Below are 23,607 nucleotides of genomic sequence, written 5' to 3'. Positions count from 1 at the left end.
TTAGAATCGATTACTCAAATGTTAGGTTGTCCATGTTACAATGAGAAGCGCCGACTGAAACATAACCTATTGTTAGCCATAGTCTTGTCAAGTGCAGTTTATCAGAGAAATGACACCAGCTTGGTTAAGCCGAGGGGCTTCACTTTGGTCAATAATTATGTATAAAGCATTGACATTCCCACCCAAGACTCGTCAGTGATTTTGGTAATAGTGTCTTTGTTTATATTGTCGGATTTTCCTTAAGACACACACTGTTATTATCTATTGGACATGAGTAGAAGTATAGATAAGCAGGAAACCTAATAGGACTCTAACAAACTGTATTATTTTTATTTATTAATACATTTAACATTGCCATTGCCAAGGCTATGGATTGCTTAAATGTTGCTATCTGTGGTTATGAAGTTATGTTAATAGCATTTTTTAAGTGCTTATTATGTGCCAGATATTGAGCTGAGTGCTTCATCCCTGCAACCATCTGTGAAATAACAGTTATTGTACCCATTGTACAGAAAACAGGTTCAGAGAAGTAACGAATTTTGTCATGAATATCTGGTGATTTGCAAAGACACTAAATCAACTCACTTTTATTATGGGATTATTGTCATTTATATACTGTACTATCTCTTTATTTTTCCCCAGAGTGGAGGAGAGTTTTAAGACACTGTTCTGGGCTATCTTTGGACTTTCTGAAGTGAAGTCAGTGGTCATCAACTATAATCACAAATTCATTGAAAACATTGGTTATGTTCTTTATGGAGTCTATAATGTCACAATGGTCATTGTTTTGCTCAATATGCTAATTGCAATGATCAACAGTTCCTTCCAGGAAATTGAGGTATAATTTCTGTACATTTGTATGCTCTGTGACTACATGTTTTAACTTATTCCAGGCATCAACTCAGCAATGTGGTGAAAGTATATGCTCCTTTTCCTCATTTGTTCTTTGCCTGTTTTATATACTTGTCTGGCCAGTAATCTAGAAAATATTAACTCTTTGCTTGGAGAAATGTTGTCCAACTCATTATTTAAAAAAAACAAAACATTAGAAATACTATGTCAGCTTGAATTTATATTTTATTTAAAAAAATTATTGCTTATAAATACCACTAGTCTCCAAATCTTTTTTGTAGTGGTGTTCAAAATTGACCCTTTCCCAAATTTAGTGTGATAGAATAAGTTTTTATTCCAGAAATTTTGGTCAAATTTATGATCTCCTGCAGAACAAATCAATCAAATTTATGATCTGCAGAACAAAAGGGTGAATAATTTTTCATGGTGTTTTTTAGAATGTAGAAATATACATTTATATCTTTCAGGGTATTTATAAACATATGCACATTTTGAGATCTTTTGTTCTGTAAGTCTGGTAAAATTTCAGACAGATTTTGGAAAGAATGAGTAGAACTTTAACATTTAAGAAAAATCTTGGACTGGTCTTTGGGGTCTGAGAGTGTTTGCAGGCATCTAGCTACATGGTGTTAGAAGAATCCGGGTAATTCTGTTTATGCCTCTCTTTGCTAAACTGTCATGTGTGTCTGCATAGGACGATGCTGATGTGGAATGGAAATTTGCAAGGGCCAAACTTTGGTTTTCCTACTTTGAGGAGGGAAGAACTCTACCTGTTCCTTTCAACCTGGTGCCAAGTCCAAAGTCCCTGTTTTATCTCTTACTGAGACTTAAAAAATGGATTTCTGAGATGTTCCAGGGCCATAAGAAAAGTTTCCAGGAGGATGCAGAGATGAACAAGGTAATTTGACTTGATAATTTAAAACTATATTTTTAAACATTATGATCATTAAAACCATGGTACTACATCCTTTTAAAAACAAGTGGTCCATGATGACATGTCTAGTCATTCCCAAATCAGCATGGTCCTTTGGCTTGTGTCTGTTTAACAGGAGCTTACTGGAATTTCCTACTTAAAAGAATGTAGGAAAAATTCATGAACTGTAACTATAATAAAGTATCATCTGTAGTGGGCGCCATGTTTGCTGTTGTGGCTTCATGCCCCCCCATCCCACCACCTTCAGTTCACACAGCATGGTGAAGCATCAGTAGCAGATTATGATGTGGGGGACTTTGACAGACTCTTCTACATGGAATTTTTCAGAAATCAATTACTCGCATGTAATATGGGAGACTAGGCTTGACATTAGGTAGTTCAAGAAAGAAAGATTGAAGGGTATTAACCGGAAACAGCTACCCCGTGTGGCAGTGTGATTTCAAGAAGCCACAAAAGAAAGACATTCAGCATGTAGATGAGTGGGTAGGATGTTCAGAAGTGTTTCAGGCACAGGTGGGATGTTGTGCAGAAGTGTGTATGGGGTGGGGGCTGTCCTCTACACCCAGGGGGAACACTGAGATAGATTCATTCAGAGAAGAAGGGCCAGCATGGGGACAGGTGTAGATAAGGTGTCATATGATGGGGAATGGAAGGATCTGGCTGTTACATCCAAAGAAGGAGGACTAAAGGGGAACAAGGTAAATATCTTTAGAACTCCCAATTTTGACTAGGGTGTATACTTGTTTTTTTTTCTTTTTGTCTCTTCAAAAACAGGAAGAGAGGAAATGGGCAAAAGTTGCAAATAGTTCAATTTTAGTTCTATGTAAAAACAAACTTGTCATAACAAGATCTGTCCAACAGAGGGGGCTGTCTTGTGAAGTAGTGAGTTCCCCATCATTGCAAGCAATCAATAAATGCTGGATGACCAATATTAGGAGTTTTTAGAAGATCTTCCTACAGTGATTGGGCAGTTGAGCCAAATGATTATAAAAGTTTCTTGCAATTCTAAGGTCCTATCACTGAGAGAAAAGAGAAACATTCTAATTTCTGCTCTGTTTTGCCACTCACCACTTGGGGTTCTCAAGTAAATAATAAGTTCTCTGAGCTTCAGTTTCTCCAACTGTGCTATGGGAATTTATATCTATATCATAAAAAAATCAAATAAATATATAAAAGGGCTTTGAGAATTATAAAGCCCTCTTTAAATGTAGTTATTATTATACTATTTGTGTGAAATTTTTGGAAAAATACACCATTTTAATTACCCTTTTACTCTTCCAGTATCGAACTGCTAGAACTCAGTGAGTTGATGGCAGAAATTTCTCTCACTTTACTTTTAAGGGTGACGTTTACAGGTCTAATTAGAACTGCAACCTGAGGGGAGCTGGGGGGCTCAGTCTTCTGAACATCCGACTCTAGGTTTCGGCTCAGGTCATGATCTCAGGGTCGTGAGATTGAGTCCTGGGTCAGGCTCTGCACTCAATGGGGAGTCTGTTTGAGATTCTTTCCCTCTCCCTCCCCCTCCACACCCATAAATATATAAATTAAAAAAAAAACAAAAACAAAAAACAACTGCAACTGAGAGAACTTATTGTCCAGGTGAAGTTTCTAAGTGCTTACCAATGGGAAGAACCCAGTAAGGACATGTTTTTCTTCTTGAAACTTGCTGTAGAATTAGACCCAGGTAGCTTTTAAAATATGGAAAAAAGAATGAAATTGTTTTTGTAATTCTAAATGTAGAATTTGCAGTTGTACTCATTTTACTGTCTATTTTTAGTTTTATTATTTGTTTCCTATCTATTTTTAAAAGAGAAATGAAGAAAAGAAATTTGGAATTTTGGGAAGTCACGAAGACCTTTCAAAATTACCACTTGACAAAAAACAGGTGAGATCACATTTGAAAATACGAAGTCATGCATATGACCAAGCTTATGTTTTCAGAGAAAAGGACACATGTTCAGAAGCAATTTCAAGAAACAGGTAATAGACTCACGAGAGAAGTTAACGATTTTAATAATACCTTAAAGAGTCTGTTATTGAGAGGTGAAAATAATCCGTGTATATATTTAAGAATTACATATATATTTAAGGCAGATATTAGACATATATTTCTGGGTACTTATGGGTAATGAAATATAGCAATAGTGATATAAGGAAGGAAGAATCAAAAGGGTAGAGGAACTCATTGGGGACTGAGGGGGCATATGACTAGGGTCGCCACAGCAGGTGTCCAGGACGCAACTGTAGCGCTGGTTGGGGAAATCAGTGCCCACTGTAGTCAGTGCAGCTCATAAGGAGCAGTGGGCCCTGCAGGTGCATTAGCTCCTATGGGGCGGCAGCCTTCCCAACCATGAGGACGTTTGCTTCCTTCTTGTGTGCATAGTAGCGGCACAATACAGGCTGTCACCAAGGGGCATTATCAATGAAAGCATTAGGGGAAGCACGGGGTGTCCAGTAGGACTTGCGTTCAGCTGCACATAATAAAAGCATCGCAGAGGTTTAAACGAGACAGCTGTGTGTCCCTCTCTCGTTGAACTCCTCAGACTTAGGCCCTGCAGGACTGTTGTCAGGGTGGAGGCTCCGTGATTCTCCGGGGTTTGTTGTAGTCAGACGCAGATGACAGCTTCGTGTCTGCCATCACAGCCGCTTGTCAGACTGGACGAGGAGTCCAGGTCAGAGGCCATTTTGCTTTGTTTTCAAGCTAAGTCCATTACCTCCCCCAACAAAACCAGAATGCTAGGAAGTATTGATACAGTATTGATCTAAGTACCCCGAAGACTGGGATCTCATCTCACCTCCTGCCCCACAGCAGTAATTCACTGTGCTTCCCCGAGCCTTACTTTCCTCCTCTGTAAAGTAGGGAGGGCCAAGTTGTGAACCCATCAACACAGGATTGTTGGGAGGATTCGGTGATGCTTTGTGAACGACAGACATACTTGTGCTGAACGAATGATGCATGCATGAGAACAAATCATTGCAAAATATGAGAAAAATTCAAGGGAATCGAAATTTCTTTTTTCTTTTATGATAGAAACTATAGTATCTCAGAAATCAAATAACTATTTCCTTTGTAATTTCTCCAAAAATGTAGAAAATTAAAATTTATTCTAATTGTCTGAAAAATGCATTTTATATCCTTTGGTAAAAAGATTTATTTATTTCTTTTAGAGAGAGAGAGCTTGTGCATGTGGGTGGGGGGCAGTGGGGTGTGCCATGAAAGAGAATCCAAGCAGATCCCCTGCTGAGCATGGAGCCAGACATGGGGCTCAATCCCACAACCCCGAGATCACAACCTGAGCCAAAACCAAGAGTCAGATGCCCAACCAACTGAGCCACCCGGGCGCCCTGCATTTTATATCTTTTAAAGAGGGTTGGATCACCTTACGCTGCAATACCACCTATTTTAATCCTGGATTAAAATAAACTCTTTAAGAGCAATATTGAGCCTGTGGTATCTGACCCTAGTTGTGAATCAATAAAATGTCAATTCTAATGTCAGTTGAACCGTCCTGAGGCCCTTTGGTGTGTTTTTTTGTTGTGCCATTGTGGAGATGTGCTGCTCATACCTTCTTTCAAGGCATGTGATCCGTGGACAGCCTCCAGCTCCTTTGAGGTCCCCTCAGCTTTCCCACGGTAGCCACACTCTAGGTCCCAGGCATTTCCTGCAGGACCTGTCCTGGGGCGGTGTTTGTGCTCAGCTCCCTGTTGGCTTGGCTGACTTTCTGAGTCTTCTTGCCTTCCACTCTTTCACGGGTGAGCCAAGCCTCAGATTCTGGAAGCTTTCTCTGCCTCCCCTGCTCCCACTCCCCATGATCTCTCAGAGGCGTGATTCTGGATACAGCTCATACTTCTAACTTGGTCTTGGCATTTGATTCCCAGAGGACCAAAGTAACACAACTATCTACTTTACTGTCCATGGCCGTGTAAGCTTGTGATGAACAAAACTTGGGGCACATACCTTGCTTTTGCTTGATACGTTAACTGCATTCTTGGGAGAATGCTTTTTAAAGCAACCATTTGTATTTCTAATCATTTTTGCCTGTTGTTACTGAGATGGACTCCCACTGGGACGTGCTTGGCCCTAATAGGTACTAAGAAAAACTCTCGTAGTTCATTCTTCCTTACCAGTGTGCGCAGCTTTGCTTTCTTTTCCATAAGGTCTACGTCTGAAACAGTCAGGTTTCCATTTCACTTGGATCTTCTCTCTGACCCCTTGAGGGTTAACGAGGTCAGGCTGCACCAGTACTGTCTCCACAGCTCTGCAGACTCACCACGGAAATCAGAAGGATGAGCCACGTAATAATGCTGTTACCTTGGATGATGCCCTGCAGCTCTGAAGGTCACCTGGGTGGCTGCTAGCATTAGCTTTTCAGACTCAGTCTGAAAGGGTGGCGTAGTTAGAGTCAGTTCCGCCGTCCTGCATGCCCTGTGTGAACTGAAAGTGCCAAATTACTTCTTGGAGAACGGCTCTCTGCAAGCTCCAGGAAAGATCACGCCCAACTGGTCGGTTTGAGAGCGGCCTGCGTGCCCGACACGGTAGACCGATGCAGAGCACACACGTTATTGCTGCATTTTCTGTCCACTCGGCTCTGGGTTGAGTGAGATGTGGAGGTTATGTTTATTAGTTATATATCTGGGAACTGATTAGGTCAGAGGCTATCTAATCAATCATCGCTGCCCAAGGGCGGCGTCTCCACCTGATTTTGCACAAAGTCCCAATCCCCTTCTCCAGGTAAATTGAGTTAAAATCTGTGGCAGTGGGTTTGGCAGTGTGTATTCTAATAAGGCGTTCGCATATTCTAACTCTCACCTGGGTGGGATCACAGAACGCTCCATTCCCTGAATGACTGTCATGGACATGTCCGTACACAGCAATATTCAGCATGAAGCAGGCCTGAGTCCACATAGTGGATATGAGATATTTACCCTTCCCTGCAACCGTGATGGCTGTTAGACTTGTCGAGCGCCGGGTGTATACCAGGCTCTGTGTTCTATACACCTTATCTCTTTAATTACCGCAAGGAGGGAGGGAAAATTATTTCCCCTGTTTTAAGCATTAGCAACCTGAGGATATAGGGCTAAAGTTCCTGGCACAGAGTCGCATTTCAGACAAATGACAGAGCCAGAATTCGAATTCACATCTACTGGATTCTGGAGCAGGAGCTCTGGAAGCACCGACGCACGTGCAGGCTGTCTCCTGTCTGCGTCCCTGCCGATGGCACAGGGTGTCTGAACAGTTTGAGCTCCTCGCCTTATTCCCGTCCTCAGGCTAATTGCTCGCATCAAGCTAACTCCTGGACAAGGGGCGAGAGAAAGCATGAAGAAGGCAGGAACTGAGGTATAAACGCAGAGAATAGGCAGCAGCTCCTTCGGTAGCTGTAGACGCAGCATCCTGCCCCCAGGGGGTCATGCGGCTTCCAGGCACCACGAGGGAGTTTCTCCCCATGTATGATTTCTTTCCTAGCATCGTCTGACACATATTTATTAAATACCTACTATGTGTTAGACACTGATTAGAATTTTTTGTTATATTTGCATCCAATTTCGTATTTCAGGTTTAGAGAAGAGCTAGTCACGTGAAAACGATCCGAATGAATTTGTAACTGCTTAGTCATAGACCATTGAATGGCACCCGTGGTTCCCAGCCAGGGGTGGTCTGGATCCCCCACTACCAGCGCCTCAGGGTGCATTCGTAATTCCTGGGGACACTGTGGCAGTTGCAACCAGAGAGGGGAGCTGTTACAAGCATCTAGTGGGTAGAGGCTGGGGATGCTGCTAAACGTTCTACGAGGCACAGGAAGCCTCCACAATGAAAAATCATCCAGCCCAGAGTGTCAGAACTGTTGCAGTTGAGAAACTCTGGACTCTGCCCATGGAGTGCATGCCCTGTTGGGGGGGGGGTTGGGGGGGGGGGACACTGTGTGTTGTGCCGAAACCATATGAACTCACGGTAGCTCTGGTCATGGACACCTTGACATCTACACTCTGGAAAATCTACAAGCATATACATTCTCCAGTGAACAGAATACCACTTTCTGGCTTTGCTGCCACTCTTACCTCTTCCAAGCCGTCCAGGGTAGGGCACCAGCCTCCTGCCCTAAATTCATTCTTCACGTTTCAGATGTACCTGTTGCTGAGCTGCCACCCCCTGGTTTATGAACCTGGATTGTACTTGTGTTGTAGAGCAAGGTGTCTAGAAAGCGAGTGGACCCGTCAGGGACCCAGAAGCTCTTCTTGCTTTCACCATCCACTGCTTTTTCAGCACTTGCCCTCTGTTGGGCGGTGCTGGCTCTGGGGACACTGGGATGAGGTAAACAAAATCCCTCCTTCATTAGAGCCTAGCAGGATGTAGACAAGCCAGTGAATAAAGTAATTGTCAGTTGTGAAACATTGTAAAGGATACAGAAGTCATAGCTTGCTCAAGATCTCTTTTTCATGGGGTGGGCAGGAAAAGGCTCTCTGAGGAGCTTATGTTTGAAGCTAAAACCCAAAGAGTGAGGCAGAACAAATCAGCCAGCCAGGCAAAGGGTGTTTCAGGAACTGGGAACAGCAAACACAAAGGCCTTAAATTAGAAAAGAGTAAATGAACGAGGGCCTTGGTGATGTTAATACATTTTTAAGCCCCGCCCCCCCAAAAAAAGATGATCTCTATAGGCATGCAGTGTTGGGTGCTGCCTTAATTGGGGATGGTTGGCATATTGAGTTTTAAGGTCCACACATTCATCTTCAAAAAAATCCCAAAGAAACATAATTTTTCACTTTCCTGTTTCCATGAACACCTTTTGGATGTACTAATGGCCTCCAACGAAAGAAGAGATGATTTGTAATCATGAAGCTGTGCGTTCCTGAATAGGTGGTAAATAAATCAGAGGCATGATGCACCAAGAGTCCCCCTGTCTGGACCCTTTTCCTCTAGGAACCTGTCCTCACCCTCCATGCGTTATCATAACCAGTGGGGGATGAAACTGAGCTTGAATCTAGTCAACCCATTTCATGATGATGCCCTTATGGCATAAATCACAGTGAAAGCCAAAAAGAATTGTATCATCATAAAAATAAGGGAATAACTACATTTTTAAAAATAAATATTAAAAATTACATTACTAAAAATATAGTTGAAGTTTGCGTTCATTTCGTGAATTCATAGATCAGTAGGACTTGAAGAAGGAGCACAGGTGTCCCCTGACTCCCTTTCTTGTCGGAGCGAGTGCCGAGAGTTCCTGTATGTCTTCTGCCACACTCCCCAGCAGCCTGTGACAGAGCCAGAGTTCAGCCTTCAGCTTTGTGTCAGAAGCTCGTTCAGAGAACCCACACTGCCTCTCTTTGCTTAATTTGACCAATGATATGATTATATCTTCATGTTTTTTGAAGTGAATATAAAGTAAAAGAATATGGATATTTTGCTGACACTTTTAGAGAGGTTGAAAGGAAAGCAAAAACAGCTCACGGGGAAAGGCGTGCTATCTACAGAATATTTTCAGAATTGCATATTGCACTTTATGGGCCTTACCAGCCTTACTATATGTTTTCCTGTTATTATAACTTGGCTAGATCATAACTGTTTTGTGCTTCATTGAATACCCAGACCCTATAGCACAGCATCTACCTATAGACACTCAGTCAGTGTGTACCTGTTCAGTGGGTGAATGTGTGCCGAGCTGCTTTAATTCAACATGTGGCCATTTAAAGCATCAAAACATTGAAGTTAAGGATTTAATTCTCAATGAGCTTTACTTAGAGCAACTTAGATGTCATTGGGAAATATAAACCATGGCTGTCTTTGAAGATGGTCTTGGAGTTTCCTGTCCCCAGGAAAATAGTTGTGCAGCTGAAAACAAGCAAAAAAAAAAAAAAAAAAAAGCTGCTGTGTTTTGCTCAGGTTCTCCTACTTATTTCTTTTTAAAACCAGTTTTTCTTTTTACAAAATGCCATAGTTTCTTTAATCATTCTCTTAGCATTATAATATGGTCCTTTACAACATTTATTACAGATTGCTTTAGATCTTTGTTAATTGCCTGTTCAAGCAAATAGATTTTTTGAAAAGTACTGCCCAAATGTGATATTATGCAGATCCTAAAATTCAAATACAGTCATTAGTTATTTCTTGGCACCTGAACAAAGTCTCACCCTGGTGTTACCCTGGGACCCCCATCACACCCTACTTCAGGTGTGGATACTGTGGTCATTTATGCTGGCCTGTGGCTCCCTTATCAATGGACTTCTGAGATCACCACCATTACTTTCTCAACTTGTTTGCCTCTCCCTCTATCAGAGACGTACCTGTGGTAAGGGTAAAGTGTCATTCTCATGGCAACATGATTGATAGTCATGAAGTTGAGGAGGCTCCTCAGACAGCCTTGATTAGCCATTAAGAGGCTAAGCACATTCAGGCACCTGTGATTTATCTTGGAAGACAGACTATCAAGCAAATTAAATGAAAATGTACATATGTAATGAATAAATTCCTATATGTAACTAATAAATATCATCACATTATTTAAAATAAAAAGAATTTCTAATTCTTTTCAAATTACAGCTTGGGCATAGTAAACAATCAAGTGTGAGGAGCTCAGAAGATTTCCAGTTAAACAGTTTAAATAATCCTCCCAGACAATATCAGGTAAGCATGATATTTTTCTTAAAGAACTGAGGCTAGTTATTTGTAATATTTAAAATCCCAAACTATGTGATTCTTTAAATGAAAATGACCTATTATGTTGTTTTTCTCAATATCAAAATAATGCATGAATTCAACACATATATGCTAAGTACTGGAGATACATAAGTAAATAAAACAGATGAAGTCTTGGCATCTCAGAGCTTAGAATCTACATGTTCATTGTAAAGAGTCTATTCTCACGAAAAAACATACAGAAGAGAGTAAAATGTACCTCAGACCCTACCACTGAGATTTAGGGACTACTTACTTCTGCCAGGTGATTTATATGTATATGTATAATTTTACATATACTTCAATATTATTTACATGTATATGTAATATTATATAAATGAGAATAAATAACAGTTTTTCACATCACAAAACATACATTCATATTAATTTTAATGGATGTATAGTATTCCTTTGTACAACTATATGATAATTTATTAAAATTATTTCCTATTGATGGACTTTGAAGGGGTTTTTCTACTATTATAAGTAGTACTAATGGGGCGCCTGGGTGGCTCAGTCAATTAAGCGTCTGCCTTTGGCTCAGGTCATGATCTCAGGGTCCTGGGATCGAGTCCCACATCAGGTTCCCTGCTCCGTGGGGAGCCTGCTTCTCCCTCTCCCTCTGCTGCCCGCCCCCAGCTTGTGCTCTCTCATATGCGCACTCTCTGTCTCAAATGAATAAAATCTTTAAAAAAAAAAAAAGTAGTACTACTATCAACATACTTGTCCATGCCCCCAGTTACATCCTTAGAATAAGTTCTTGAAAGTGATATTTTACCGTCCACCATTTAATTTGGGGTTTAGAGAGTCATATTTGGCTTAACCGTGAATCCACCCAGGACTTCCTGCCCACGGTATGGAGCCTGCTACTCTTCATGAAACGTGTAGAGTGAACGCAACATTCTCACCAGAGAAACTTTGTTACACTGAAACTAGCCATTCCTGAATTACTAGCAAGTATAAAACCAAAACTGATTACATTTCTTGGTAAGGGAGGTCAAAGAACGTAAATGAGTGTGCATTTGCTTAATTTCCAGTTTCCACATGCGGTATTATCCACACCTTTAATCTCCCCAACTGAAAGGCTGTGTTTTTCTCTAATACTCTGCAAATAAAGTACAAGCAATGAACATCAAGGAGTAGATGTTTGCTCTAAAACTATTCTTTTCTCAAGAATTAATCTCTGAGTCATTAGCTCCAGTAATGTAAAAATTGCTTTAATGGTCTGGTGATAGTATGCATTCCCTGCCAGATAAATCATCTGAATCTTTGTTAGCCATCATTCTGAAGTCCCAAGGAAGGAAAGACTCAGACACTTACTACAAATGAGAGATTTGTCATAAACATAAAACTGAGGTGGATTTCTCCTTTCTTGGTCTAGAAAATTATGAAGAGGCTCATTAAAAGATACGTACTACAAGCCCAGGTAGATAAAGAGAGTGACGAAGTGAATGAAGGTGAGTTGAATGGGGATGGGTGAGGGTGGGGGGCCTGAGGCCGAGCTGCAGGGAAGCTGGAGGGAATGGGGTGGGAGGGCGACCCGCTGGGGGAAAAGTCGACAAGGTGCCCCCAGCTGTCAGTGTGAAGAGTGTAGGGAAATGGGCTCATTCTCCACAGTTGGGGCAGATGGCACTTGCTACAGAAGTAACCTTGCTTCTGGGGGGCAACTGGGAGGGAGGGGGAAGTGGTTGGGAGGAGCAGAAGGCTGCTGCCCCAGCTCCTGCAAACATTTGCCACCAGTGCCTCCTTTTTACTTTAGGACATTTGTTACAATTCTTTCTCTATAATCTTTTCAAAAATTCACCAAAAGCTTAGCTGAGGAAATAGAAACCTGCCCCATTAGGAAGTTTCCTTTGAAAGGATTCAAACGACAGATGTGTGTGGAATTGGGACTGATTTCCTTCTGTTCCAGCATCCCTAGTTTCTCTGCATCTGTATTTATAGTTGACTCCCTATCATTCTTGTTTTTCAAAGGGGAACTGAAGGAAATTAAACAGGACATCTCAAGCCTCCGCTATGAACTCCTTGAAGAAAAAACTCAGAATTCAGAAGACCTAGCAGAACTTATTAGAAAACTTGAGGAGAAATTATCAATGGAACCAAATCAAGAGGAAAGCAATAGATAATGCAAAGACTTCTTTTAAAAATCATATTTATTTGTCCACTTGAAGCCATATTATCTTCCAGTTTATTTTTTTCAGTGCCAGTGTGACCCCGTTTTAAACAAAAAAAAATGTCCAAAGATAACCTGGATCATCCCATCATCCAAAACCCTAATATTTAATATTTTTGGTGATTGAATTTCATTGTTCAGGCTAAAGTTTGCAGATTATGATGGAAATTGTGCCCGGTTGTTTGACGCTTGTTTTTATAACTGCCTTCTTGGGTATAACTATTGTGATGATGTGATTCTGTGTCATGTCTGCTTGGGGACACTCCCCGTGCAGCATTTCTCTTGAAGGTCACTTCAGGTAACTTCTTACCTGCTTTATGGGTCCCCTGATGGTGACTTCCAGCCCTGAAACCCAGGGAAAGATGATCTATGGCTATTTGGAGAATGCTGTTTAATCATCTACTCTGCTTGGCCCCCACAGACTATGATTGGTAATATCTGTGCAAAATGTGATTAAATCTTTCCTGAACTTTCTGACTCATCTCACTTCAGTGAGATGTTACACTTAACAGTGTTACATCTTAACAGTGAAAATGTGTTTCCTCTACTGACGTCTGGAGACATGTTGTAGTGTGTGTGCATATGCGTGTTTCTGTGCTCACACAAGTGCGTATGCAATGCTTGTCCTATTTTCTTTTGTAGCCAATACAGACTCTCGAAACCTCTTATCTTATGGTTTCTTTTTTTTTTTTTTACCGTGACTTGAAGATTATTGACCAAATAAGAACCCTTTATTGGAGAAGTATCAAAGTCACCAATGATTGTGGTGATTTGGTCCAATGATAGCATAGTTTTGTGCCATTTCTGAGGGCATTTACAGGGGAATTCCCACATTTGGCGTCGAATATAAAGGAAAAAAGTATGGAGGGAACTTGCAAATATTTACCTGTCATTCTCAGTATGTTCTCCCCTCCTGTCAAAATATATCAAACAGGAATCTGCATTTGTACACATTTGTGGGCATTGTTCTTACTGATGATTTGAGGCAATATCTAAAACAACACAGAGAGAAATGAACATTCATCTGTTCGACCTGACAAACAGCCAACATTTAAATGATGCTGGGCATTAAGGGGAAGTGTTGCTTTAAACTCAATAAAGGGGGGGCTTCAAATACAAATTTTTAACTTCATTCTAGAGATAAAATGGTCACAAAAGTCTAGTTAGCCCCAACTTTGGCTAAATTTAAATCAAAGAAGCTTTATGTGACCAGATCAGAAAATATATCTGAGATTTTATTTTCAGTGATTTTGTATTTGTGGGTATTATTTATTGAGAAGTTACTTGGTAATACAGAAAAGGTGTGCTTTCAAAGGTTTTATGATAATATTTGAATCAGAAGTTGTAAAAACCAACGTTGTACCAAAGGCACTGTCAGCACATTAAAATAACCCAACGTCCACAAAGCTTGTGTATCATGCCGAGCAAGAGGTTGGCCTCCGTGCCAAGGGGCGCTCTGGCTGCAAATGGGCTCAACTCCAGAGAATCAAGAAAACATACTCAGATTCCCCAGTGTCTTTAGGTCGGGTTGACCTGAGAAGATACAGGTTTTAGGAAGGGCAACAGGCATGATTCTGGCTCTCCCAGTAAAAACACCACCATCAGGTGCTGCCTCGTGACTCTGCAAAATTAATATATCCTAAAGTCAGTGGATTCTCCTCAAAGTGCAGCTGAGTTGGCCCCTTTTCTAATTTCTTTTCGATTTGGACATGAAAAGAGAAACCAACTGTTATGTTAAGAAAGATTTTAAAAATTGCAACAAGAGCTTAATTAAAGGCATATTGTCTGTCAAAGATGGTCCTGAGCATGACTACCCTCTGTGAGTCTCAAGACCGTTGGCTGTAAATCCTGTATTCCTGTTGCAGTCAGCCTAACCTTTAAAAACAAAGTGATTCCTTGGTTGAAATGTATTGATCCAACTTGTTCTCTCTGTCGTATTTCTCTTCTCAGATTTGGTGCTTTCTGGAGGCTGGGGCTCCATAAGAAGGGCAGCCCAGTGACGTCTGTGACCACGCGGGTCCTCCGTGAGGGCCAAGGCCACAGTCACGCCTCCTGGCAAACCTGCTCCCACTGAACAAAACCAAGTCCCTGTGTTTGTCCGTCCAGGCCGAGTCTTACTCTTTGCCATGCTCCTTACACCGAAGCTGCGAAACAACCCAAATTCAGTATGATTGTACTAGGCATAGCCGATGAATTACCAGAATCTACTACTGTCTGCTTAAAACTTTGCCAGGGACTGAGAAGAGTGAAAAATGAATGTCTGACCTCAAGGAGCTTGCAACCAAATAAAGAAACGGGACTTAACACAACTGTAAGAAATGTTCACTGAGCCTCTACTGTGTGCCAGGCACATGATAGGTGCTTTCCATGAAGAACTGAATTCAAGCTAACTCTATATGCTTATAACAACTGTTTGAGGTAAACACTGTTAAGACTCTCATTTTAGAGGGGCACCTGGGTGGCTCAGTCGTTAAGCGTCTGCCTTCAGCTCAGGTCATTGTCCCAGGGTCCTGGGATCGAGCCCCGCGTCGGGCTCCCTGCTCGGCGGGAAGCCTGCTTCTCCCTCTCCCACTCCCCCTGCTTGTGTTCCCTCTCTCGCTGTGTTTCTCTCTGTCAAATAAATAAAATCTTTTAAAAAAAAAAAAGACTCTCATTTTAGAAATGAGAAAATTGGAGCCTCTATTATTCTTTTAAATTTAAATCCAATTAAGTAACATATGTATTATTGGTTTCAGAGGTAGAGGTCAGTGATTCATCAGTTGCATACAACACCCAGTGCTCATCACATCATGTGCCCTCCTATAACCCGGCTACCCCATCCCCCCACCCCCTCCCTTCTGTAACCCTCAGTTTGTTTCCCGGGGTCCAGAGTCTCTCATGGTTTGTCTTTATCTCTGATTTCTCCCCCTTCAGTTTTCCCTCCCTTCCCCTGTGGTCCTCTGCACTATTCCTTATGTTCCACGTATGAGTGAAACCCTGTGATAAATGTCTTTCTCTGATTGACTTATTTCACTTAGCATAATCCCCTCCAGTTCCATCCACGTCAATGCAAATGGTATTCATCATTCAGAAAGGTATTCATCCTTTCTGATAGCTGAATAATCTTCCCTTGTATATACGGACCACATCTTCTTTATCCATTTGTCTATTGAAGGACATCTTGGCTCCTTCCATAAAAACTGGAGCCTTTAGAAGCTAAGTAACTTGCACAGAGAGGGTCAGAGCCAGGAACAGAACCCAGGCCTGCCTCACAACAGACACTTCACGCTTCCCTGTGGTCTCCACAGACGATGTTGGAGTACGGTTGTCTTGTTGTAAAGCTCACATTTCAATCTCTAGGTGCAGAAAAGTGGGCTGTACCTGAAAACCCTACATTCCATAACCTGCCTGATGCAGAGACAGCAATGTTACTCATGGAGGCTGTGGGTCCAGAGGAGGTCTGGCTTTGAGAAGATTGCATATTAAAAAACAAACAAGAACAACAGATGGGAATGTGTATGAAGGGTGGAGGCAGTGTGAGCAAGGCCAAGAGCTGGGCATGAATATGGGACACGAAGTTCTTCAGAAGGAGACGGTAAATTCGGTGGCTGTGACTTGGTGAGAACAGGTTTGGCAGTCCATTGTACCCATCCGGGACTGTTCCAGAATGGAAACTGACAAGAGTTATCACCATGCGAATAGCAAAATCTAACCAAACATTTAAAATGGAAAGACTGCATGGTAGTATTTGTCAACCAGACAGACCAACCAACCAACAGAATCACTGTCCGGACCGATGGCCAGTTTCGGGCTGAGGTTGGGAAACTGAAGAACTCCATGAAAACCTACTCTTTGCTCCTTTTCTGCTTCTGTTCTTGCAAGGACCTGCACCCCCACTTGACCCAGGCCTCAGAACGCTAATAGTGCACATCCTCCTTGTAAGGGACAAGGAGTTAATGATTCTCTAGGACAGATACTATCTAAGGAAGGACCAGGGGAGAATGACCGGCCGTAGCTATCATATGCGTGTTCCAGAGCCAGATATCCAGAGCGAGACATCTCGACGCCAAGAGGAATAAATGACTTACGATGGACACCTGGGCTCTTGTCTTTGTTCTGACCAGTTTGTGGATGCCTGACAGGACAGGTCCACCAGACCACAACCCTCAAGAAAAAACCCAGACCCTGAGCAAAGACGAGACTCTCACCTTTCCTATCTGAGTCTCTTGGACGCTCTCTATACCTTCAGTAAACTCTGCACTCACCTCCTGCGGGCTCACGCATGATTTCTATCCTGCACACGGCCAGGGACCCTCTTGACTGATCCTGCAGGACATCTCTGGGTCCCTGGGCCCAGTCTGCCGGCATCAAGGCCAAGGAGGAGCTGTTTCTCCGAGTGCCACAGTTAAGTGTGAACTGCATCTGTTCTGATTCTAACAAGCAGATAGGACCTCCTCCTTCACTCCGAAATTTTCCTTCATCATCATCGTGCGCCAGGTAGGGTTTATGAAAGTCACACCTGCCGTCCGCACAGCTCGACTGATGGTGCTGGAGGTGGGATCCTATACGACGGAGTCTCTGCCCTTTGATGGAGAGTGAGCAGATTGAGTCACTGGAGAAGCAGAAAAGAATATGAATTCCCAGCCCAGACCTCTGCGTTGTTCTCCCGAAACCTATCTATTGAGTTTCTACCTGAGCCAGTTAATCAAAGTTTGGGTAGGCAGACAGCCCAGCGTCCTAACATGGATGGAAGTTGAAAATGCATCTAAATATCTGTTCTTCTACAAAATCTTGACTCATAATCTAAGTCTTTACTTTTATGTGTGACTAGCCAAGCTGAGAGATACACCATGAACTCTCGGAAAGAACTGGAATGAAGACAAAATACTTTTTTTCTTGAATCATTAGAATGATTGCTTGAATTTTCTTTTTCACTCTGTGTATATTATAGCTACAGCCATAAAAGTTTTCAGACAATTTTTCAAACATTTTCCCAGCATGAATTTAATGGTAACACCTAGTCACAAATTATAAAAAGCTCTTATTTTGGAACCAGTTTTTGTAGCGATTTTTGCACTGTTAAAAGCAAACCACAGGCCCCGAATGGTGTCACTTAGTTGAGGCCCCACATCAGCACACGAGACTTCCTGTTAACTGCAGTTTCGATGCTCCAGGGTCAACATGGGAATTCCCTGGTCAGCCCTAGGACACTAACGGATGGTCTCCTTCTGTTCCCCTTTCGAGGGCAACCTTCCTAAAACAATGGATTCTTTGCTCATGATTGCCTTTTTCCCACTCCCATTCTACTTTTAAGAACTTTTCCTTTTGTGAGCTCTTTGGGGGTCCCCTCTACTTGGTAGGTGGGATTGTGCCTGATGGGTGAATTGATTCATGAAGCCAATTAGATCTTTAAGATTTGCTCATTTGAATTCTAGTTACTTAACAGTACATTTGAGAAAATAACTAGAGACACTGACCAACTATATGGTAGTTTGTTTTTTTCACTTGTGCCATTTGATGGATAATTGGTTTATCCAGTGTAAGTGGATCACAGGGATATTGATTCATGTTTTTCAGACTCTTGTGAAAATGACGTATTGAAGAGCCACCTTATTCAATGTGAAGGGGTATTACACCTGCTAAGGAGATCATATGTTCATACTAGTTATACCCTAAGTATGATGTTATCTAGAATATTGAAGTAAAAACCATGAGACGGAATCTAAAAAATTTTCACCTTTCTTCTGTTCATAATGCCTACTCTGTAAGCCGTAGCTTTTGTCATTGTCCACCGATGAACAGTAGGAACAGAGTGTAGAAGCAGGCAGACAGGAGTGTCCTCAAGGAAATGCACAGAACATTGAATTTTTTTCTAAATCATTAGAAAAAACTTTGGTGGTGCCTGGGTGGCTCAGTTGTTAAGCGTCTGCCTTCGGCTCAGGTCATGATCCCGGGATCCTGGGATCGAGCCCCACATCGGGCTCCTTGCTCTGCGGGGAGTCTGCTTCTCCCTCTCCCACTCCCCCTGCTTGTGTTCCTGCTCTCGCTGTGTCTCTCTCTGTCAAATAAATAAATAAAATCTTTAAAAAAAATACTTTGATGATGACATTTGGGAGGTGAGTCTTGAACTCCACTGTCCTGCATTTTTCTCCTAATCACTGTCCATGAAAATAGACTTTCATATCATCACAAGAACAAGTAAAGTAAGTTTACTTAGTATCATGTCTCAGACTAAAAGAACCATCGTAACACTCTGCTTCTCTGCCTTAACCTTTTCAGTATGCTGCGGTTTCGCCACCTGACATTTACCCTTCCCTCTTCTTCAGAACATGGACTATCCTGTGGAATAATTGGAAAAGGTCAAATTTTGTATTTTCTTGCATTGCAAAAATTGTTAACATGTCATATTGGTGTTATGATTTGTTAATAGGCAGAGGAGTGTATATGTACACATAGTCATCTATATAGTTTGTCATGGTATATAATAGATATGCATAAAATGCATATCTAATATATACATATATGGTCAAATACATTTTTCAAAGCATAGTTTTGATCCTAGAAAAAACATTATGTTTATAAATATTGATTTTGTTTTTTTCTCCTTCCTTCCTTCCTTCCTTCCTTCCTTCCTTCCTTCCTTCCTTTTCTTCCTTCCTTCCTTCCTTCCTTCTTCAATGATTCCAACTTTTTCTAGTCGCTGTATGTTATTTTCAGCCTGGTAGTTCAGGGTACAAGATCTAAGCTGGAATGTGTGGACCTGAACGTCAGCTCTGACAGTTACCAGCTGTGTTCTTCCCTAAGTTTCTTAACCTTTCTGGGCCTTAGTACCGATTCTACAGATAAGAAAAAAGAAAACTAAGATTATCACCTGCATAGGGTTTTTATAAGGATGAAAGGAGCTCATAAACCTTAGACTCTGCAAATATCCACATTCAGCCAACTGTTAGTGGCTGTAGAGAAAAGATGTGTCTCTTGAATTCCTTTTCTCCGTGGTCTTAGAGGTCACCACCTCTTAAACCTCATACAATCTAATCAAATTCAGGTTTCCACATACATTTCTCTGACCCAGTGGGAGAAAGCGTCTGCAGCGGTCTGTTCGGCAGGATTCTGAAGCCTGGGTCAGGGTCAGCAGGAAAGAATGACAGATGATTGGGGCGCCTGGGTGGCTCACATGGTTAAGCGTCTGCCTTCAGCTCAGGTCATGATCCCAGGGTCCTGGGATCGAGTCCTGCATCGGGCTCCCTGCTCAGCGGAGAGCCTGCTTCTCCCTCTGCTTCTCTCTCTCTCTCTCTGTCTCTCATGAATAAATAAATAAAATCTTAAAAAAGAAAAGAATGACGAATGATTAACGGCACTTGCCAGCAACATGGGGAGTCGGCCTTCATGTCACATATTCATCATCCTTGAAAAATAGAAACATATTTGAACAAATTAATAAATAAAATCTTAAAAAAAAGAAGAGATCTAAGTAATACAAGCTGGTTCCACAAGGCCTACTTTAACTTGTTCATTCTAGAGAGCTTTACAAACTTGAGAAGAACTGCCCACAAGGAACCATCCACAAGGTGGAAAATGAAGCCTCAACTTGTTTGTATCAGGTTGAGCGTATCTGCCGTGTGCTTACATCTCAGTTCTTGGCAGATATATCACACCCCTGTGATGTCGGCGTTGTCCAGGCCCTGGGTAGCTCCTGGTTAATTTCCACCCCATCTTAGGGGCAAACAGCTTCATTTGCTTCAGGACTTTATACTTCATTAATGAGAAAGTTACCCTTCATGCAAGAAGTAGTAGAAAATACACCGGCCTTTTCTTGCGAGCTGATTTACAGGTCTCGAGTGCGCATGCTTTTGGAGGGCAGCAAGCCAGACACCGACGGGCCAGGAGGGGGGTGGAAGGCAGAGCTGGCCTCATGGAAACACTGGCTGCACAAGCCAACAGAACACAGCGGATGGCCGGCGGATGGGGCGGTGGATATGGAGGCCTGAGCGCCCCAGAGTCCGCCAGCCCAGACTTTAAAGGGAACAAACACAGGCAGTGCCCAAGCCTGGCAGTGGGCACCTGGCATACAGGGCATTTGCACAATCCACCATCTCCCACATGATCATTCACGTCCTCCCTGAAGGCAGACCGGGAGCCATCTGAATTGCCTTGGTGGAGAGGGTCCCCTGGGAGCCTCTTCTGCTGGAGGCCTGCAGCCCAACCATGTCAACCATGTTCAGTATGCCCGCTCAGAAGGGTTGTTCTGGTATGTGCTCCCTCCACCCTGAGGCCTTCAGGGGCTCCGGGGTTGACCGCACTCCAAGGGGCTGGAGTGTCCCCTGGAGCCGAACGTGGGCTGGCAAGGTGCAGAAGGCACATCTGCAGGCCAACCAGGTCAGGGTAGCTCGGGGCCTGGGACAGGGCAGTGGTAGGAAGAGGCCGGGTCACAGGAGGAAGCTATTTGGGGGTACCTGGGATTGGCCTTGTTGGAGGTCTTAGTTGACACAGATTCCCCCTGAGGGCCTGCTGGCGGGTGAACCTGTTAGGGAATCTGGGCTGGATCGCCCGACAAAAGAACCAAGTGGCACTCGGAGATCTTGGAGGATAGGAGGTTTATTTAATGCCAGCAGGCTCAGAGGAGAATGATCTCCAAAGGTCTGAGCCCCAAACACAAATAAAGGGGGTAATTTATACACTTCCACATCCGCATACTTGGCACTTTTGGTGTGCGCGGGAAGCGGGGCAGGGAGAGGAACCCGGACTGGCCGGCACACGCGAAGCAGAGCAGGGAGAAGAACCCGGAAGAGCCCCCGGGGCAGGGGCTGGGACTCCTTTGCTGGCTGTCGGTCATCCTAAGACACAGATTTTTCATATGAAACCCTCCCACAAAAGACCCCTGGGAGGCTTGGTTGCTGGAGAAGCTGAGGACCTCCCCTGGCAGGCAGGTGAATGGGGACTGAGTGCTGTGGCTTCGGGAAGAGTCTCTGGGGTGGGACCTGTACCTGCAGGAGCCCATCCAGGTGGTTCCCGAGGGCTGGGACTGGCTTCTCAGAAATGGGTAATAGGGAGCCTAGTGTGCATCTGTGAGCCATGTGGTTGTGGGGAGGCCGGGACCCCGAAGAGGGTTAAGTGTGCGGAGAGCCTGGATGAAGGCGGTCCAAGACTTCTCTGCCTCATTCCAGCCCGAGACAACACACGTGTGCCCAGTTTCACACCCGCAGGGAAAGCTGGAGGAGTGTGGACTGCCCTGGCCGGCTGGGGCCGTAAAGCTACCAGGGCCCTGCACTGAGAGACATCCAGAGCCTGGGTTCCGCGTAAGCCCAGGACGCCATCAGGCAGGCAGCCAGTCACAGAGTGGACTGACTGTCGCCTCAGACACGTTTTGGAGGGAAGGCTAGCCCGGAGGGTGTTTGTGTGGTTTGAGATTGCCTGAGCCCCAGGGATGTGGAGAAGTGGGGGTTCAGACCCGATGGTCAAGAAAGACTTCTTGAGATGTGTTTGGTGCAAAAAGTGTTTTTATTATAGCTGGACGGACAGGACTCAGGGGCAGAAAGGGCTGCACTGGGATTGTGAGGGGCAATTGATCATACACTTTGTTGCTGGGGGAAGTAACAAATGCTAGAGAAGACTCTCAGGATACCAGAGGCCAGGCTTTTGTCAAGCCAAGGCTGTTTTTCCCTCTAGCGAGGCATTAACATTACCAACGGGAGTTCCTGGAGGAAGGTTATCCTTTGCCGGCCTCAAGTATTTGTCAGTGGGCTGCACGTTATTGGGACATTTCGTTTTGTCTACATTTCCTTCTGCCTTGTTCTCTATGCTGGCAGCCCGCAAGGCCGTGGCCGGTGGAAGGGGTGTGCATGCCCTTGCAGGAGCCGTACTGCACGGGGCAGCCAGGGACTTGGGAACAGGGCTGGCGCCCCGGCTGTGGGTGGCTGGGGTAGGACGTATCTGTCTCATTTTAATCAATAAACCCCAGAAATGAGCGTATTTGCCCTGATGGCACAGCTGGATGGAATCTGGTCAGCACGGTGGGGGCAGGACGGTGTGGATGGTCCTGGTGACCCTCCAAACACAGACCCCGGGAGCCTTGGTGTTGGGGGATCCCTAGGTGACCCACCTGGGCATCCGGTCTGTCATGAGTGCACGGTGTCTTTCCACACTGTCAGCTTTATTCATTCCTAAAGCGAAGTTAATCACAAGTACAAAGCAGGGTCAGGATTCCAAACTCAGTGACGTTTCAGCACGTGATTAAATTTGGCTTCTTACGGGGCACACAGAGCAGGACGTGAGACAAGCCGCACAACAAACAAGATAACGGTGGGGGGACATGGCAGGGGGGTTGGAAGTGAACGTCAGTCTGTGGGGTGCAGCGGGATAAGGTCTCAGTCCCGGTCAGCTCTGGGCACTCACTGCTGCTGACGTTCAAGCAGGGAAGGCTCTCGGTTTGGAGATAATGGGGCAGAGCCTTCGGGGGCAGCCACCTGTTTGAAGTGCTCAGACATGGAGGGATCAGTTCTGAAGAGTCTGATCCTGCCCTTTTTGAAGGGATTGAAGCAGTTTTGGGTCTCTGCTCGGTATCAGTCCGGGGTCCAGGCAATATGTCTTAGCTGCAGTATCTGAACGGCTCCGGTCATTGGTTGACCCGGGTTCCTGCCTCCCGTGAGAGATGGCATTTTGCTGTCTACACTGTCCACAAGGGGTCTGTGTGTGGTTGGTTTCCAGCTGCTGGCTTGGAAAGAATCCCAGAGAGTAGGCACTGTCTACCCCCTGGTAGGCAGGGTTGAGTTCCCCTATGTCCCACGGGAAATGGCAGGCGAAGCTGGGGGCTGGGAGTGGGGTGACGGGAGGCCCCCTGCACATACGCACATATTGGCGGGGTGGGGCGGCTGCAAGTCCGGCCTTGACAGTAATGGGGAAGTTCTATGCGGAGCCGGGGCCTGGCATCGGCAGAATCCCAGCCACATCGCCCACAATTACCCGTTTCTCCCCCGAAGGTGCAGCTGGAGACTTCTGGGC

At 43.9% G+C, this 23,607-nt stretch overlaps 1 protein-coding gene across 1 annotated transcript in view; it reads left to right on the top strand.

Moving 5' to 3' along the window:
• The window catches only part of TRPC6 (transient receptor potential cation channel subfamily C member 6), a 116,805-nt gene extending 103,494 nt beyond the window's left edge, over positions 1–13,311 (top strand). Inside the window, exons 8-13 of the mRNA XM_027579667.2 lie at positions 643–838; positions 1,547–1,750; positions 3,597–3,671; positions 10,323–10,406; positions 11,839–11,914; positions 12,432–13,311. Coding sequence (XP_027435468.1) covers positions 643–838; positions 1,547–1,750; positions 3,597–3,671; positions 10,323–10,406; positions 11,839–11,914; positions 12,432–12,583 — 787 coding nt within the window. The 3' untranslated portion in view covers positions 12,584–13,311. The remainder of the gene's footprint in view (positions 1–642; positions 839–1,546; positions 1,751–3,596; positions 3,672–10,322; positions 10,407–11,838; positions 11,915–12,431) is intronic.
• The last annotated feature ends 10,296 nt before the right edge of the window (positions 13,312–23,607 follow it).

Source organism: Zalophus californianus, chromosome 11 (genome assembly GCF_009762305.2).
Source record: "Zalophus californianus isolate mZalCal1 chromosome 11, mZalCal1.pri.v2, whole genome shotgun sequence".
NCBI lineage: Eukaryota > Metazoa > Chordata > Mammalia > Carnivora > Otariidae > Zalophus > Zalophus californianus.
This window is presented reverse-complemented; position numbering and strand designations above follow the sequence as displayed.